The sequence below is a fragment of the Hydractinia symbiolongicarpus genome, chromosome 2, assembly GCF_029227915.1.
Source record: "Hydractinia symbiolongicarpus strain clone_291-10 chromosome 2, HSymV2.1, whole genome shotgun sequence".
In the NCBI taxonomy this organism is placed as follows: Eukaryota; Metazoa; Cnidaria; class Hydrozoa; order Anthoathecata; family Hydractiniidae; genus Hydractinia; species Hydractinia symbiolongicarpus.
The window spans coordinates 27,205,329-27,221,401 of NC_079876.1; the positions used below are offsets into that span (position 1 = coordinate 27,205,329).

Sequence of the window (16,073 nt, forward strand, 5' to 3'; positions counted from 1 at the left end):
GTCCACATTAATGGATTTCTATCTGATAGTTTACCTGTATTCTGTGGAGTACCACAAGGATCGGTCCTCGGACCTCTGTTGTTTCTAATCCATTTCAACGATATTTGTGACAAGTTGGATAAATGCAAAATACTAATGTACGCTGATGATACTGTGGTATATTTTTCTTACAAAGATTTGTCGACCATCGAAAATACCCTTCAAACCGAGTTAGTTTCTATTGCTTGGAAGAAAACGAATTAATTATGAATTTGAAGAAGGGTAAGACGGACAGTATGCTCTTTGGAACTGGAAAACGCTTTTCGAAAGCTGATTACAAATTCTTGTCTTTGAAAATCGGTTCAACAGTCATGTCACCGACTGAACTTTATCTCTTCTATCTTGGTGTTTATTTGGACCCAACGTTGAATATGTCGATAAACTTTGATAAAATGTATGAGAAAATATCATCGAGAGTTCAATGCTGCAAAGAATCAGATCATACGTAACAACGAAATGTGCATTACAGATTTACAAATCGTTCATCTTCCCAATTTTGAATTATCGTTCGCTAGCTAACTTAGCCACTTGTATTACAAGAAGCCTGAAAGTAAAGTCGTTGGAAAATCGTGCGAAGTCTGTAATTGTAAATAACTCTGATGCTGAAATGAAATTTCCAACTTATGAAATGAGCCAAAATAGAAAGTTATGTATTTTCAACTATAAATGTTTAAACAGTGAAACTTGTGAAAATTTTGAGGGTTATTTTGATTTAATAGATCATATTATAAGAACACGGAGCAACGGTACATTGGTGAGGTTGACACGTGTTAGACTGGAAGTTGGTAGGTTGGGATGCTTTTTTCGTGCTGGGAAAGATCGCTGTACGTGAAGCACTAACCTTATCAGACTTCCAGAAAATGTTGAAGTAATTTTACTGTGATATACTTATTGAGTCATATTGTCTATCTTTTTGATTTCTTTTTCTTTTCATGTGTATTATTCGTGTGTAAAATTCGTATAATTTTGTCCACCATTCTATGGTCCAATTACTTACTATTTGATGTTCAACTAATCTTTTGTTTCGTATTACTCTTCCACTTAGTTCTTAGTTGCAGTTTATATTTTATTTACAGGAACTTATTAGATAACAGTACCATATTGTAACTGGTTAGGCCATCCTGTGTAAATATTAACTAATAAATAAGTAAATAAATAAATAAGTAAATAAATAAACAAGTAAATAAATAAATAAATAAATAAATAAATAAATAAGACAATATATAAATAAGAAAATAAATTAATAAGAGAATAAATAAATAAGAAAATAAATAATAAGTAAATAAGTAAATAAGTAAGTAAGTAAATAATTAAATAACCAAATAAACAAATAACCAAATAACCAAATAAACAAATAAACAAATAAACAAATAAACAAATAAACAAATAAACAAATAAACAAATAAACAAATAAACAAATAAACAAATAAACAAATAAACAAATAAACAAATAAACAAATAAACAAATAAACAAATAAACAAATAAACAAATAAACAAATAAACAAATAAACAAATAAACAAATAAACAAATAAACAAATAAACAAATAAACAAATAAACAAATAAACAAATAAACAAATAAACAAATAAACAAATAAACAAATAAACAAATAAACAAATAAACAAATAAACAAATAAACAAATAAACAAATAAACAAATAAACAAATAAACAAATAAACAAATAAACAAATAAACAAATAAACAAATAAACAAATAAACAAATAAACAAATAAACAAATAAACAAATAAACAAATAAACAAATAAACAAATAAACAAATAAACAAATAAACAAATAAACAAATAAACAAATAAACAAATAAACAAATAAACAAATAAACAAATAAACAAATAAACAAATAAACAAATAAACAAATAAACAAATAAACAAATAAACAAATAAACAAATAAACAAATAAACAAATAAACAAATAAACAAATAAACAAATAAATAAATAAAATCAACTTCACTGTCGTCAATGTTGGGAAGCAGGAGGTATTACTTAGTACAATTGTAGTAATGATGTGCCACATGAAAGTAAATCAATAGACGTTAGAAGTGTCACGTGCAAAAAAGATGTAGAGAAGCAACCAGTGTCTAAAAATCCACTATTGTTGAATCTATTCAATTTCGTTTTAAAACGGGCTAGGCAAAAATGCTCTATCGGGTTTTTTATTTTCAGATTGCCTTAAAATCACTGACTTTAATCTTGCAGTAGTAAAGTTTTAACCTATGCGGCTTTAATATGGAAAAAAATAATTAAGTGCGCCACAATCAGGTGATCACTTCTGTCGTTTATTGCGAGGCGGGAAAAGCGAAAAGCTATGATCTCTGTTCTTGATAACAACAAATACCATTTTGTAGTTACGCAGGCTACGCAATGTAGAAACAGTTTTCCGCCTTTTGGCCGCTCTTTGAGTTTTTCAAAATTAAGATAACTCCAATGTATGTACTTTTATATTGTACTAGTCGTTAGCCCGTAGAAAAATCCACGGGTTCGCCAGTCGCAGCTAAGCTATCATTTTGCGTGATAGAGAGATGGACAGACAGACAGACGTATACGGGCATTATAATATAGATACATATACATGGAAAGTGATTGTTAGTTTTTATCTCATTTTGATGTGAGACAACTGTATTAACCTCAAAAAAATTAAGATTATTTTGGCTCTCCATTATAACAACAGAAACCTTGAAAGCAAGGTGGAAGTCTTAAATTCCGGGATGTGTTTCTCTGTAGATTAATTTGGTATAATTGGGGCTTTTAAAACTTTTCTCGTAACTTTTACATCGCAACATTTAATATTTCGTAATTTGCGAGCTGATACATTGACAATTAACCAAGTTATCTATGTTATAATGCCCGTATACGTCTGTCTGTTTGTTACGCAAAATGGTAACTTAGCTGCACAATAGCGAGAAGCACGCAATGCAGTATAAAAAGGACGGGCGAACCCGTGGATTTTCCACGGGCTAACGACTAGTCACATATAAAAATGAAGCTGCCATCTTTATTAATTTATGACTGTTACGGTCTTATGACTGTCATGCAGAGTTAAGAAAATTAAACAATAGTTCAAACATAACAGGGGTATGTCAAAGTTAAAAATATTTCACTGGGAATCTTAAAAGTCAGCGATATATTATTTGATTAGTCAATGGACCGTGGATAAATCCACAGGTTCCCCGTTCTTTATTCACCGCATTTTGTGCGTCACCTACTGCGGTTACCATTTTGCGTACCAGAAAGACGTACACGGCTATTGTAATGTAGATATGGCAAGATCGTGAAAAAAAAGTGTTTATAGAGGTCTAGTGGCTGAGTTAACAACTTCTCCAAGTGCGAGAAGATGTATATAAAAAAAAATATATGTAAAATTATTTTCATAATATATAAGAATTTCTTTACCCTGGGGTGATGCGTAAATGCGATGTGTTTTACATGTTACTCGAAATTTCTATTTCAAGGGTGGATATTCCACCAAAGGTAAATATTACTCCAACAACATGTTTCGAGCCCCATAAAATTCTTCATTGGGATGTACTAAAAATCACTGGGGGAAAATCGTGATAAACGCCTTCTTGAAGCCCACAAAACATGAATAAAGTTTTTGGCTGTTTGGAAATTCCCGAAACGAAAATGAAGAATTTTAATGCTTGAAATAGAGGGAAGAGTAAAATTTGTTTGTTGTTGAACTTTCTTTTCTTTTCTAAGTCATAAATCGTTCTCTTGATGTCACTTTGTAAATTACTTTTTTTGTGGAAAGTTGTAGAAAAAGAAAAAGAAGAAGAAGAAAACGATTAAGGAAGAAAGGAAAAAGAAGAAAAAGTACCAACGAAAAAGAAAATGAAAAAGGTAATACAAGAAAGTAAAATGATTAACAGGGAAAAAATTGTGGTGTGTGTGTATATATATATATAGGGAGATAGCTAGTAAGAAATAGAAAACTATGTTAAAGAATTGTAGAAGAAGAAATCTTGAATAAAACTTGTAATCAAAGATAATATAATATCAAAATGAATTCATTGTTAAGTATAAGTATTGTGATTGGTAAGTTGTAAACAGATGTGAATAAGATTTCTTAGAAATATCAACACAAACAAAGATATGTAAAATTATAAACACAGGCTACTATGCTAAACGAAAATATTATAAGAAGAAAGAATAACCTAAAGAGCATATTGACACTGAATTAAATTCTCTTTTTCAGCTTTAACAACTTTGTCAGAAGAACAAGTTATAAACAGCAATCATTGTGTTGGTACAGACCCATATTTCATGCCACTTGCAAACATCACAAATCACGCTTTGTACTTTGTCAACAAATATAAGATTAATATTGTAAGTTAGTTATGCGTAATATAAAAACAAAGAAATTCTTGGAACTAGTTAAATCATGTATATATATATTATTTTTAGGATACTTCAGGCAAAGATAACAGTTGTGATCAAACGTTATGTTACATGTTCCATCCAATACAACTAAATAGGAAACTACTGGTAGGTGGCTATTCTCTGTCTTGCTCTACATCTATAAATTTGACAGGTAACAATACAAAATGGAGGGACAATTTGCATGTTATATAAGATTAACTTTTTGAAAATTATAAAGTTTTATCTTTCGTGGAAGTATCAAAATCAAATTTTGGTCAAAATAAATTCCCATCTTCATATACATTCTTTTACGTTTTCTCTTTAGATTTATGAAAATATTGATATTATGGTCACAAACGTAGAAAAAATCAATTCATATATTGTAGAAAAAGATATTAACAAAACTGTCAAAAGCCTTCTTTATGTTATGAAAAGACATAGAAAGGTAAAAATATTCTTAATGACTTTTATTAATGCTCAAAGAATTTCGTTGATAAATTTAAGCAGTTTCTTTTATAACCAGTGTTGTTTTTCTTTTAAGGACTTCTACAAGTTTGCTCATGGCTCAGAAGTAGTGAAAACGAATGTGTATCAAATGAACGTAACTAGGGTACCATCGTGTTGTCACCAAGGGAACGTACAAAAGAAAAATAATTACCAACAATTAAACGTTGTACTTCGAATAAACTATATGTTTCTTCGAAAACAAATTTAAAATCGTTGAAACCACAAAAACACAAAAGTAATAATTTATAGTCAATTTTTATAGGATTGAAATTATTTATGTAGTATTTCTATATTTAAATAAATATTTATACAATAGCTGGTCGAGTTATTGGTGCAGAACCTGTATATAGTTAAAGAAAGTGATTTTTAAAAGGCATACCCTTTTATATAGATATTACCCTCTCCAAAAATTATTGCTTTTTTGAACTTCTTCCAATATTTTAGAAATATAAAAAATTGTTGTTATATTGATTCGTCGAGAGCGCACAAAATTTTTTAATCATTCTTTTAAAGGAATGATTTGTACGCTAACATCAGTAATAGGGACAAACAGTTTCTTTAAGACTTGTCCTGTCAGGCGATTGCATTTTACATCAGAAGTCGAAGTGTTATGTAGTAAGTGTTTTACGAACTTGTATTAATACTAAAATTGTACTTTCTTTAACCAGATTGATTTTATGTCACTTGTTCCTACTATTCTGATAAAAAAACACTGCAGAATGTTTCTTTCAGTGCATTTATTTCCGCATGGCTAAGTCGAAATGATGTTATATATATTTTTTCTCTTTCCTTGTGGTGAAGAAAGCTAGTCTGTTGTAATCTGAATATTTTTTTAAGTTAACAACAAACACACAAGATTATTAATATTAAGAACTAGTTGGTATCCCGTCTTTTATGTGTCTCATTTCGTTGTGTTTGTAGCACAGAGTTGCTGCTGTGGTACCATTTTACGCAAAGACAGACAAAATACGGCTATTATAATAGAGATAAAAATATTTTAATATTCATTAGTAATTCATTAGTAATATTAGTATTCAGTTAGGGTTCATAATCACGAAAAATACGTTCCATAGAAATACATGTTTTTTTAAACACGATCAAAAAAGAAAGTTACAACGGCCAAATATATTACTCAACAATTGACAAAGAACTAATAATATTAATAAAATTATGATCTTTCCTAGTTTAATTGACAAAAGTTGTCAATTAAATATAAAGCATCCCTCGATAAAAATATAATAATATACTTAAGGAAATGGCAGATCTTCCCTGGTTTAACCCTAAGTCCGGGGATGGGGCGTGCTATACATTCATGCCACATGGATGTGATACTTATGGAGTTGTATTACTGATCTATTAGACACCTTTATGCTGTATTTTTAGCTCCCGTACCCGATAGACGTTTAGATATTGGTCATTACTCGAAACTACGCTTTAAATATTTTTTGAAATCCTCATAATATAAGTATTGTGAAGTCGTTCTTACAAAAAAATAGTTGGTATTTCTTTTTTTTAGGATTTCTACAAGCTTGTTCATGGCTCAGAATTAATGTAAACGAACGTACAACGAATGAACGTATCTCCCGGTACAAAAAAAACAACTCATAATTCATATTCAATTTTTATAGGATTGTTTGGCCAGTTCAAATTCTTATTACAACTAAAAAAAGTCTTTTTAAAGCTCACAGAGATATTGCCATTCTCGGAATGTGAATAAAATATGTCAAAGTAGATCAAGTTTTTCCTAATGTTATTTGTCGATTTTTTTTTATTTCTTTTAGCGATAAGGTAAAGCTTTCACCAAAAAAGAATTATAAGGATTAAGATTTTTTTAATAAAGCCTGACTTACAGTAATTTTTTCAAGCAAAAAAATTTGCGTCCTAAAATGAAACAGTTGTAATGGTTTGCAGTATAAAATTTAATGTACCTTGTCGTAAATATTTTTTACTTGTTTTATAAAAAAAATAAGTATTCGAATAAGGCAACTCTGAGTGCTGAAAAGACAAAAAAAAAACCCACGAAAAAAAACTGTTTAATTAAAAAATTGTATCAGGATAGGCAGAAAGAAGAGTTGAAAGTTGGGAAAGTACACAAAAATAATGCAGGTTTTTCGAGATTTATTTTTACGACTTTTTTACATGGTTGCGATGTATTGCGAAATGAATGAGGATTTGAGCTATCTAATAATTGTTGCGCAGAAAAATCTGGTTTTACAAATAGAATTCATGCTTTTCTATACGGAGCTGAACGCAATAACGCTGTCTCAAGACAAAGGAGATAATTGGTTTGATTGTGTTTACGTCAGGAAGAAGAAAGAAAACGCTGCCTTTTCTTCAATTAAGACGGTTGACAAAGAAAAAGGCTGTTAGGTATACACCATACGATCAGTTTGTTTGTTTGATTGGTCATTTGTAATAGGAATAGGGACAATTAAATGGCAGCTTCTGCAGATATGTCGAAAAGCAAACAAATTTGTGCTAAGGTACCAAAAATAACTACTTCAGATCAAGTTTAAAGTTTTAATTGCCCCCCATAAAGACCACTTACATGTTTCCGAAATCCAAGTTTGCAGCTGTGAAAACATGTTTACGACTTAAATTAAGAATCTTTAATTCCTTTTTTAGATATTGCCCTATCTTTATTATTACCTTTAAATAAAGAGTTTGTGGAAATGTCTGCTAATGTTTTCAGAGATATAGAGAAATTGATGTTACATCAATTTGTAGAGAGCGCACGAAGAAACAGTAGCTGACTCTGCTGCAAGTGTCTCGTGTTTTGTAAATATCAGTTTCTATTTCAGTTTGTTTATTAACCCACTCATATTTTCATTTTTCCCAGCGCATTGATCTTCGTCCCGATCCGTCGAAATGATGCTACATATTTACTTTCCCTTCACTAGTTTCTATCGAAACTTGTCTGTTATCATCTGAATATGTCTTCAACTTTAGCAACAATCAACATTAGCACTGTTTAAAGGTAAAAAATAAATAGCAAATAATGACTCAGCTGTTTCTTCAGGGAATGCTCACAATTTTTTATTACAAGATTATGCGTTTTTTCACCATAACAACAGTGACACGGGAATTTTTTGGAAATCCCCCTGTAAAAACACAAAATTGTCGGCACGATTGGCCTACCGTGCCATAGGCTAGCTTTGTTTACAAGAAAAAAGCTAAATCGTCCATAAAATCTTTTAATTAGTCATCAGTAAACTAAATTTATATGCTGCATAACTTTCTCTATAATTTGGCAACTTCCTAAAATGTTAAAACATGTAAACATGTGTTTAAATAGATAGCTGACTACCTAACGAGATATTTAGAAATGTATCTCTTAAAATTAATTTATCATGAAAATATTTCATATGCAAAGTTATACTACATTCGATAATGTGATCATCTCTATTCCTGTGTAATTGTCAAGTAAAAAAAGCTCTGTGTCAATTTTATCATTTTTACATGACTATGAGCATTGTTTAGTTAGTGATCCTTGCTGTTGACATCAACATGCTGAGACTTACAAAAAATGTGTTAATAGGTTCTGGAACCTAATTAAAACAGGTTATTTTTGTTAATTATTGTGATATACGCCATTAAGACAAAGAATGCGTTCCATAGAAAAACTAAGAAAACTCAATGGACCATGCTAAAGTTAAAGTTAAAACTTCGAAAAAATGAAAAGCATTCAATGACAAATCAATAACCTGCGCAAACCTAAATATGCCATACATAATCAATTTTTTTGGTATGCTGCATGGCTATGCTACATGAAGGAGAGGCGAATAAAAAAATATTTTGTGGCAACCAGAAAATAAATTTTAAGCGAGATAAAAAAAACTATAGACTTCTAAATCCCAAAATCTACTAAGATAACTACTATAATAGAAAATAAATAAATATATTTCACGACTAAGAATATGTATATCTTCCTAACAACAGTTTTACAAAATTTTTATAGCTGTATGGGGTGAAAATAAGTAGGTTTTGGATGTAATTACTAGTAAACATCAAAAATAAGAACATTGACTTCAGATAATCAAGAATATTTTACGTACTATAGTAGTAACAGCATTTTATAACCTTCGTCCAGCAACAATATTTTTTCGATGTTTTGAGATTTCTTTTTACAACACACTACGAGCTTTAAACGATGCAGTGTGTTATGATGAGATGGTGCTAAATTTAATGAATATACAGACCGGAAAGATTCAACAACAAATTAAACACGCAATATGGTGGCTTCATTTTTAGTCACGAATTTTTACTTTCTTTATCTTTTTTACTCAGAAATATGTTCAGCAAGTTAGTAGTACATAATAATAAAAATATGTTCATCACATATTGTTCAACATTCTTGTTTGGTAAATTTGTGAAAATCCTAAATTATAAATAATTCAACACTTACAAAAATATAAACAAAATTAGTATTTTTAATAGACTGTTTTATATTACGGGTCTGGAGTGTTTTTACGTGAAAGCATAAATTTTTAATAACTCTACGAACATTTTCAATATCAAAACATTCTTTTGTTTCAGGATTTTGTTTTGCCACGATGGCGAACATGTAAATTGACTTATTACAGAACAGATCAAGCCAGCCGGTCTTGTCTTCATAATCAACACTGTCATCCTGAACTTCTATTTACTAGTTCTCCTCTCCTTTAATGAATTTTTATTTTTATAAACACATGCATGCCAAATTTTTATGTCCCATAAATCTTAGATATTGGCTATTACTCAAACCTACCAACTGGTGGCCTTATGGTAGAGCGTTCGCCTTTAGTGCGGAAGGTTTTGGGTTTAAACACCAGTCGAGCCATGCCAGACACTCCAAAAAAATGAATCTATCCTTTCTGCTTAGCACTCAGAGAGAATAGGGTTGATATCTTAGACGGTTGTCTAGTTGAGCAGCTGTTGCGCTTGCACGACTTTTGAAGCTCAATAGAGAGCTTTAAATGCCTAGGACACCCCTTTGCAGGACCCTCATTGATAACAGTTCTATTAAGAACTAAAAAGGTTATTTTGGGTATATAATAGTAATAATGATTATAGTACCCCTAGGATTATACTTAGAATGTGAAACCCAAAGTACAACTTCATTTTATCAAGTGGAATACATTTGCAAGGTTCTTGATTAACCAGATTCTCTGATGGTTTTCTGAATAGGGTAATCTTTCCAAGTTTATTCTTTATGCTGCAAATATGCCTGACTATCTCCATTGGTGTATTGGTGAAGCTGTAAATTCACTACATTTGCGCATGCTTTATCCATTTGAAAGAGTTGTTAATCTGATATTCGCAGTTTCCATCAAATCCATAAATGCAATAAGCCACGTAGAGGCATTCGCAGGTTTCAGGACTTTGGACCCAACCAAATAACATAAGATTTTAAGTCATAAGTCATTAGTAAATTCTCGCAAGTTCATTTTAACCTATTCGAAATACGCAAATTCAAGCTAACAATAGCGCACGTACTTCAAGCCAGCAAATTGCTTGCGGAAAAAAAGTTGCGAAACTTTCTTTAGTAGAATATATTTTGCAAAATTAGCCTAAATCTGTGAAAACAAATTTCGCAGATATAAATTCAGTTACAGCATTTATTTCTTGCATGTTTACTTACCTAAAACCAAAAAAAGTTTTTCCACGGTACTCGCAGCTAGTAAACCTATAGTTCGGGAAAGGTACGAGCATACATTATAAATGGAAGAAAATAAAGCAATAAAGATCTATTGTGACTCGCTTGAATAACAAATTATAAGCTAAACAATTAGTATCGTTTCTATGGTAACTATCAGAACTCTACACATTCCGTTTTTGCATAATTGCATATAGTAAAGGTCTTGTCTGGGCAGGATATATAAGTAAAACACAAAATGTATGTTCCGGTTATTTTCAAGAAGTAAAATTCGGAGAATAAATAAATTGTATTCCCTAGTGGGCTACACCTTCTTAAAATGAAGTTTGGGAAATTTAAAAAAACCTGATATAAATAAAATGTTTCGTTTTGAAAAATAAATCATGGACAGAAAGATGAATAACGTTTATGAAGTGGCTTCTGAACTTAGAATGATAGCTGATGAAGTAACAGAGGCGTATGGGAGAAACAAACAAGTAAAAAGGAATGTCCACATGCTCGAAAGTGTTTACGTTGTTTCGTCGATGTGTTTCTTTTGTTACGTGTGCTGCTACAATAAGCTGATAGTGACAGTCGCTGGTGTTTTGTACAAAATATTATTACATCGTTTAGTTTATATGCGGACGAGATGAAGCTATTGTGATATATGACATTTGAAGAAAATTTCCAAATGCTTGAAAGTGTTGTGTTGTTGCATTGATATGTGCCTCTTGTCATGTGCACGGTTGTAACAAATCGTTAGATTTTCTTTGGTTCCAAAAAAGGTTGATCATGTAATGAACACATCAATTATTTAACACGACAATAAATCATTCAACAAGAAATAGTGTAAAGTATTATGTTTTGTATGAACGAGTTTATGCTAGAATATAAAAGACTAGTTGTGATCTTTGACTTTATTACTGTTCTAGGCTAAAAGGTGGGTAGACTGGATTGGATCTTCTCAAAAAGTTTAGTGAACATTACTAAACACTAGTCGTTAGCCCGTGGAAAATCCACGGGTTCGCCCGTCCTTTTTATACCGCATTGCGTGCTTATCGCTATTGCGCAGCTAAGCTACCATTTTGCGTGAGTATTTAAGCATAACAAAGATGGAAAATTTTAGAGCCTATTATTTATGAAATTTTTAATTAAAGAATTGCTTTTGGAGAAATCCACAAAAATTCGTGAGCATCATTATCTACACATTGGCATGGGGTAATTAAAAGCTAATCTAGGGTATTTCCGAATAAATGTGCACCCATTCCTTTTTGACACAAAGGCGATTTTCCTGTTATAAAAGAGACTCCGCAGGTGACATGCTTAAAGAGGGTAAAAAACGAGCGGTTACTTTTTGACTATAGTGACGTATACGAAAGTCGAGCTTATGGCAAGGGGAATTTTATAAGTTTGTAAGCAATGAAGATACAAACAACATCTTAAATCATCTACGATATTATTTTGACCTAGCTAGCTGGCTATTTTCTTTTAAATTATACACAGAAACATATCAAATAATTGCATATAAAACCGGGTCAGGCAACAACAATGGCTTTAAAAATTTTTAGAGGTATTAATTACATTTTTAGGGATATTTAATACAACAGTTTTAACAAATACAGTCCCTCGTGTTGTTTCTTTTGATTTTAATGTTACGTATTATATTTTGCAGGGCGTAGCTTTGCGAGAAAATACAATTAAAATGTAGCAAATCATAAAAGAGTAATTGTTTATTAACAGATTCTCTATTATTTTTTAAAAAAGTGGGTATAACTTCTTGTATCTGACCTTCTGGGTGGTCTGGTTATTAAACAAAGATATTCGGAATGTGCGAGAATGGAGAGTAAAATCAATTACAGAGATTTTTCTTGAGCCGTTTTGCAGTCTTTTAAACAATTGCTCTATCTGAAACATACACATGTGTGTATGTTTCGGATGAAAGGACTCGATTCTTATATATAAATTATCTCCTTAATAATAGCCGTCGTCTGTCTGTCTATGTGTCCGCAAAAGCCGTGTCCCGTAACGGAAACACGAAATTTTCAAAATGCGCGTCAATACCAAATGCGATATATTTCTGCCCACTTTGTTGAAACGGGTTAATTTAAAGGACTGGCGACCCGTGGATTTTTCAACGGACTAATCTATATTATAATACCCGTATACGTCTGTCCTTCTGTCTATCACGCAAATGGTAGCTTAGCTTCGCAAGTAGGGAGACGCACGCAATGCGGTATAAAAAGGACAGGCGAACCCGTTGATAATTCCACGGGCTAACAACTAATTTAATATAAAAATTAAATTGATCAAAACAGTGAGGCAGAAAATAACTGAAAAATAAAAACAAAATCAGTAATAACAAATATAATATTTAACGGAGAAAATAACATTGAAAAGATCAAATTAATTTCTGTGAGGGAGAGGTACTTCAAAAAGAAACGGGAGATGAAAGAACCAATAGATTTGGCTTCAACCTGAGGTGTTTTATTCTCTAGCTATTCTTATCCAAATTATTCTCATAAAAAATTATATCTAAAATGTTTTTTAGAGTTATGTATGTTGACAAATAAATAAGTTAGGCATTACACATTGATTTGTCTGAGCGTCAAGTGGCATGGTGTCCGTGAATATTCGTGCAAACAGTACGTGTAGACAAAAAAACAGTTGACAGAAGAAAATTTGATAAAATTATGCTCAAACAAGAAGAAAACACAGTGTTTTGAATTCTTAAAAAGCCTTGTACATTTAGATAAATTGTTAATCTGTCCGGTACAGTCCTTCGTTTTCTGCCTGCACCTTTTTCCTTAATCTATAATCCCTGCGGACGCCACGTTCGAAAGCAATCTTTTTTTTTTTCTACTATATGTAAAAACTAGTTTCCTTTTTTGTCTATTTGATGACATGATAAGTTTACATCGTTAACCAATTTCATCAAAACGATCTAGCCATTCCCTTATTCCATAACACAACATTTCTGTTTAAGAATCCTGCTGGTGTAGTCCATTGCCTTGCAAACAGTTTCGGAAATATATTATTGTAAGGTCGAAGACAATGACGAAAATCTCCCTTTTGCAACTTGTTGTTCGGTTTGTCTACAGTCTAAGCAACGCTTTTAATAATTCATTTAGTTGTAATATAGATATACTTCAAAGAGCATACACCTGACTAAGGTTTTTTGTATGTTTGGAAATTCCCTAGAAAGTAGAGATTTAAGTAGAAATTAAACGTTTTATAAAGGGAAAAATAGAAGTTTAGTAATCATTAACTACTAACTTCAAGATATAGTTTTTTTCCCTCAATCTATATTATGATATTTTCATGAGTCTACCTGTAAGGAAAAATGGTAGCTGCACAGCGGCGAATTCCTGTGGATTTATACGGGTTAACGATTAGCATCATAAATTATTCTTTAAAAATACGCAGTTTAATTTACTGTTGAGAGTGTATCGCTTATTAATGTTGCTTGGTAAATTACTTTCTCTACAATGAAAGAAGAAACAGAGGAAAAGTACCGATGAAAAGGAAAACTGAAGATGCAGTGTAAAAAGGTAAAAAGAGTTAGCAGGGCAAATTTATTTTATGTGTATATATATGAAGGGCAGTGGTAAGAAATCTACCAAACTAAGTTAAAAAGTGGAAAAAGAACAAATCTTAAAACAAATTTTTTTTGTTCAAAGATAATATAATATCAGTATAAAATCAATATTGTGCATAAGTATTGTGATTGGTAAGTTGGGAACAGATGTGAATAAGATTTCTTAGAAATATCAACACAAACAAGATTCTTTATAGACTTTTATGGGAAAGAATTACCCAAAGGAAGACACTATAATGAAGAATATGAATATTTTTTACAGCATTAACAATTTTGTCAGAAGAAAAAGTTATAAACAGCAATCCATGTGTTGGTACGGACCCATATTTCATGCCACTTGCAAACATCACAATCCACGCTTTGTATTTCGTCAACAAATATAAAATTAATATTGTAAGTTGATTTGTTATGCCATACTGTATCTCTATAGTTACACGTAGTATTTAAAACAAAGAAATTCTATGAAGTAGTTAATCTTAAAATAATGTTAGCAAATGTATTTGTCTTTCTTCAGGATACTTCATCCAAAGATAAAAGTTGTGATCAAACGTTATGTTATATGTTCCATCCAATACAGCTAAGTAGGAAAATACTGGTAGGTTTTGTTTTTTATCTCCTTTCTTTTCTCTTCTTCCTTACCACCTCTATAAAACTTAAATTTAACAGGCATCTGTAAAAATTAAGAACAACTTTTATGTACTTTAGAACACACTGAAAGTAATTTTTTGAGTTTTATAAAAGTATTAAAAATGTTAAAAATGCATTTTTTCATGTTCTGTCTAGATTTATGAAAATATCGATATCATGGTCGCTAACGTAGAGAAGATCAACTCGTATATATTGGAAAGGGACGTAAACAAACTTGTTAAAGGTCTCGTTGATCTAATGACAAAACGAAGAAAGGTAATAATAAAGAAAAAGTGATAAGAGTGGTATTCATTTAGTATTTTGAGATTTCTGTGTTGATAAATTTTTGTTGGTGTATGAATATAAAATGAGTGTTTCTTTTCTTAGGACTTTCACAAGTTTGCTCATGATTTAGAAGTAGTAAAAACGAGCGTGCATCAAATGAACGTAACCACGGTACCATCTTGTTGTCAGCAAGGAAACGTACAAAAGAGAAATAATTACCAACAATTAAACGTTGTACTTCGAACAAATTATATGTTTCTTCGAAAACACATTCACAGTTTATCGAGAACACAAAAAATAATCATTCAAAGTCAATTTTTGTAGAGGAATGATATGCCAGTTCAGACACTTCTTTTAACCATATAAGAAAGTCTTTTGTATTTTAGATAGACAGGATGCTTCTTCCTTTATTTATTTATTTATTTATTTATTTATTTATTTATTTATTTATTTATTTATTTATTTATTTATTTATTTATTTATTTATTTATTTATTTATTTATTTATTTATTTATTTATTTATTTATTTATTTATTTATTTATTTATTTATTTATTTATTTATTTATTTATTTATTTATTTATTTATTTATTTATTTATTTATTTATTTATTTATTTATTTATTTATTTATTTATTTATTTATTTATTTATTTATTTATTTATTTATTTATTTATTTATTTATTTATTTATTTATTTATTTATTTATTTATTTATTTATTTATTTATTTATTTATTTATTTATTTATTTATTTATTTATTTATTTATTTAATTTATTAAATATTTTAATATTTTATTTTATTCCACTAGTGGATTTTTACGCGGCTTTAAGCAAGAAATACTTTCTGATGCGTTTTTGTTGGTTTGTAGAATTTTTGATTAGATAGTTTACCTCAATTCATTAAATGCGCGAAAAAATGGTTGCACAAAACTGGGTAAAAAGAATATTGAGTTTTAAACTTTCCCAGCATTTTTTCCATCAGGAAATTCAAAGTTATAAACAGTCACACTATTATCAGTGATGGCTAAGTT

At 30.2% G+C, this 16,073-nt stretch overlaps 2 protein-coding genes across 3 annotated transcripts; both read left to right on the forward strand.

The window, feature by feature from the left end:
* The first annotated feature begins 3,738 nt into the window (after positions 1-3,738).
* On the forward strand, positions 3,739-5,236 carry LOC130627456 (uncharacterized). 2 transcript variants are annotated; one of them, XM_057441385.1, is made up of 5 exons: positions 3,739-3,895; positions 4,251-4,381; positions 4,460-4,540; positions 4,740-4,859; positions 4,956-5,236. In XM_057441385.1, exons 2-5 carry the CDS (start codon positions 4,319-4,321, stop codon positions 5,127-5,129), a joined length of 438 nt encoding a protein of 145 aa, XP_057297368.1. In that variant the 5' UTR covers positions 3,739-3,895; positions 4,251-4,318; the 3' UTR covers positions 5,130-5,236. The 2 variants fall into 2 exon arrangements, with proteins under 2 accessions (XP_057297368.1, XP_057297367.1); XM_057441384.1 differs by lacking the exon at positions 3,739-3,895 and adding an exon at positions 3,994-4,090.
* Positions 5,237-13,784: 8,548 nt separating this feature from the next.
* LOC130630457 (uncharacterized) lies at positions 13,785-15,451 on the forward strand. Its single transcript, XM_057443960.1, has 5 exons — positions 13,785-14,083; positions 14,393-14,523; positions 14,645-14,725; positions 14,914-15,033; positions 15,145-15,451. Exons 2-5 carry the CDS (start codon positions 14,461-14,463, stop codon positions 15,364-15,366), a joined length of 486 nt encoding a protein of 161 aa, XP_057299943.1. The 5' UTR covers positions 13,785-14,083; positions 14,393-14,460; the 3' UTR covers positions 15,367-15,451.
* Positions 15,452-16,073: the final 622 nt, after the last annotated feature.

Coding starts and splice junctions, on each gene's coding strand:
- LOC130630457 (XM_057443960.1), top strand. CDS start 14,461: ATGCCACTTGCAAACATCACAATCCACGCTTTGTATTTCGTCAACAAA. Junction 14,524..14,644: donor ACAAATATAAAATTAATATT/GTAAGTTGATTT, acceptor GTCTTTCTTCAG/GATACTTCATCCAAAGATAA. Junction 14,726..14,913: donor AGCTAAGTAGGAAAATACTG/GTAGGTTTTGTT, acceptor TGTTCTGTCTAG/ATTTATGAAAATATCGATAT.
- LOC130627456 (XM_057441384.1), top strand. CDS start 4,057: ATGAATTCATTGTTAAGTATAAGTATTGTGATTG. Junction 4,541..4,739: donor AACTAAATAGGAAACTACTG/GTAGGTGGCTAT, acceptor TTTTCTCTTTAG/ATTTATGAAAATATTGATAT. Junction 4,860..4,955: donor TTATGAAAAGACATAGAAAG/GTAAAAATATTC, acceptor TTTTCTTTTAAG/GACTTCTACAAGTTTGCTCA.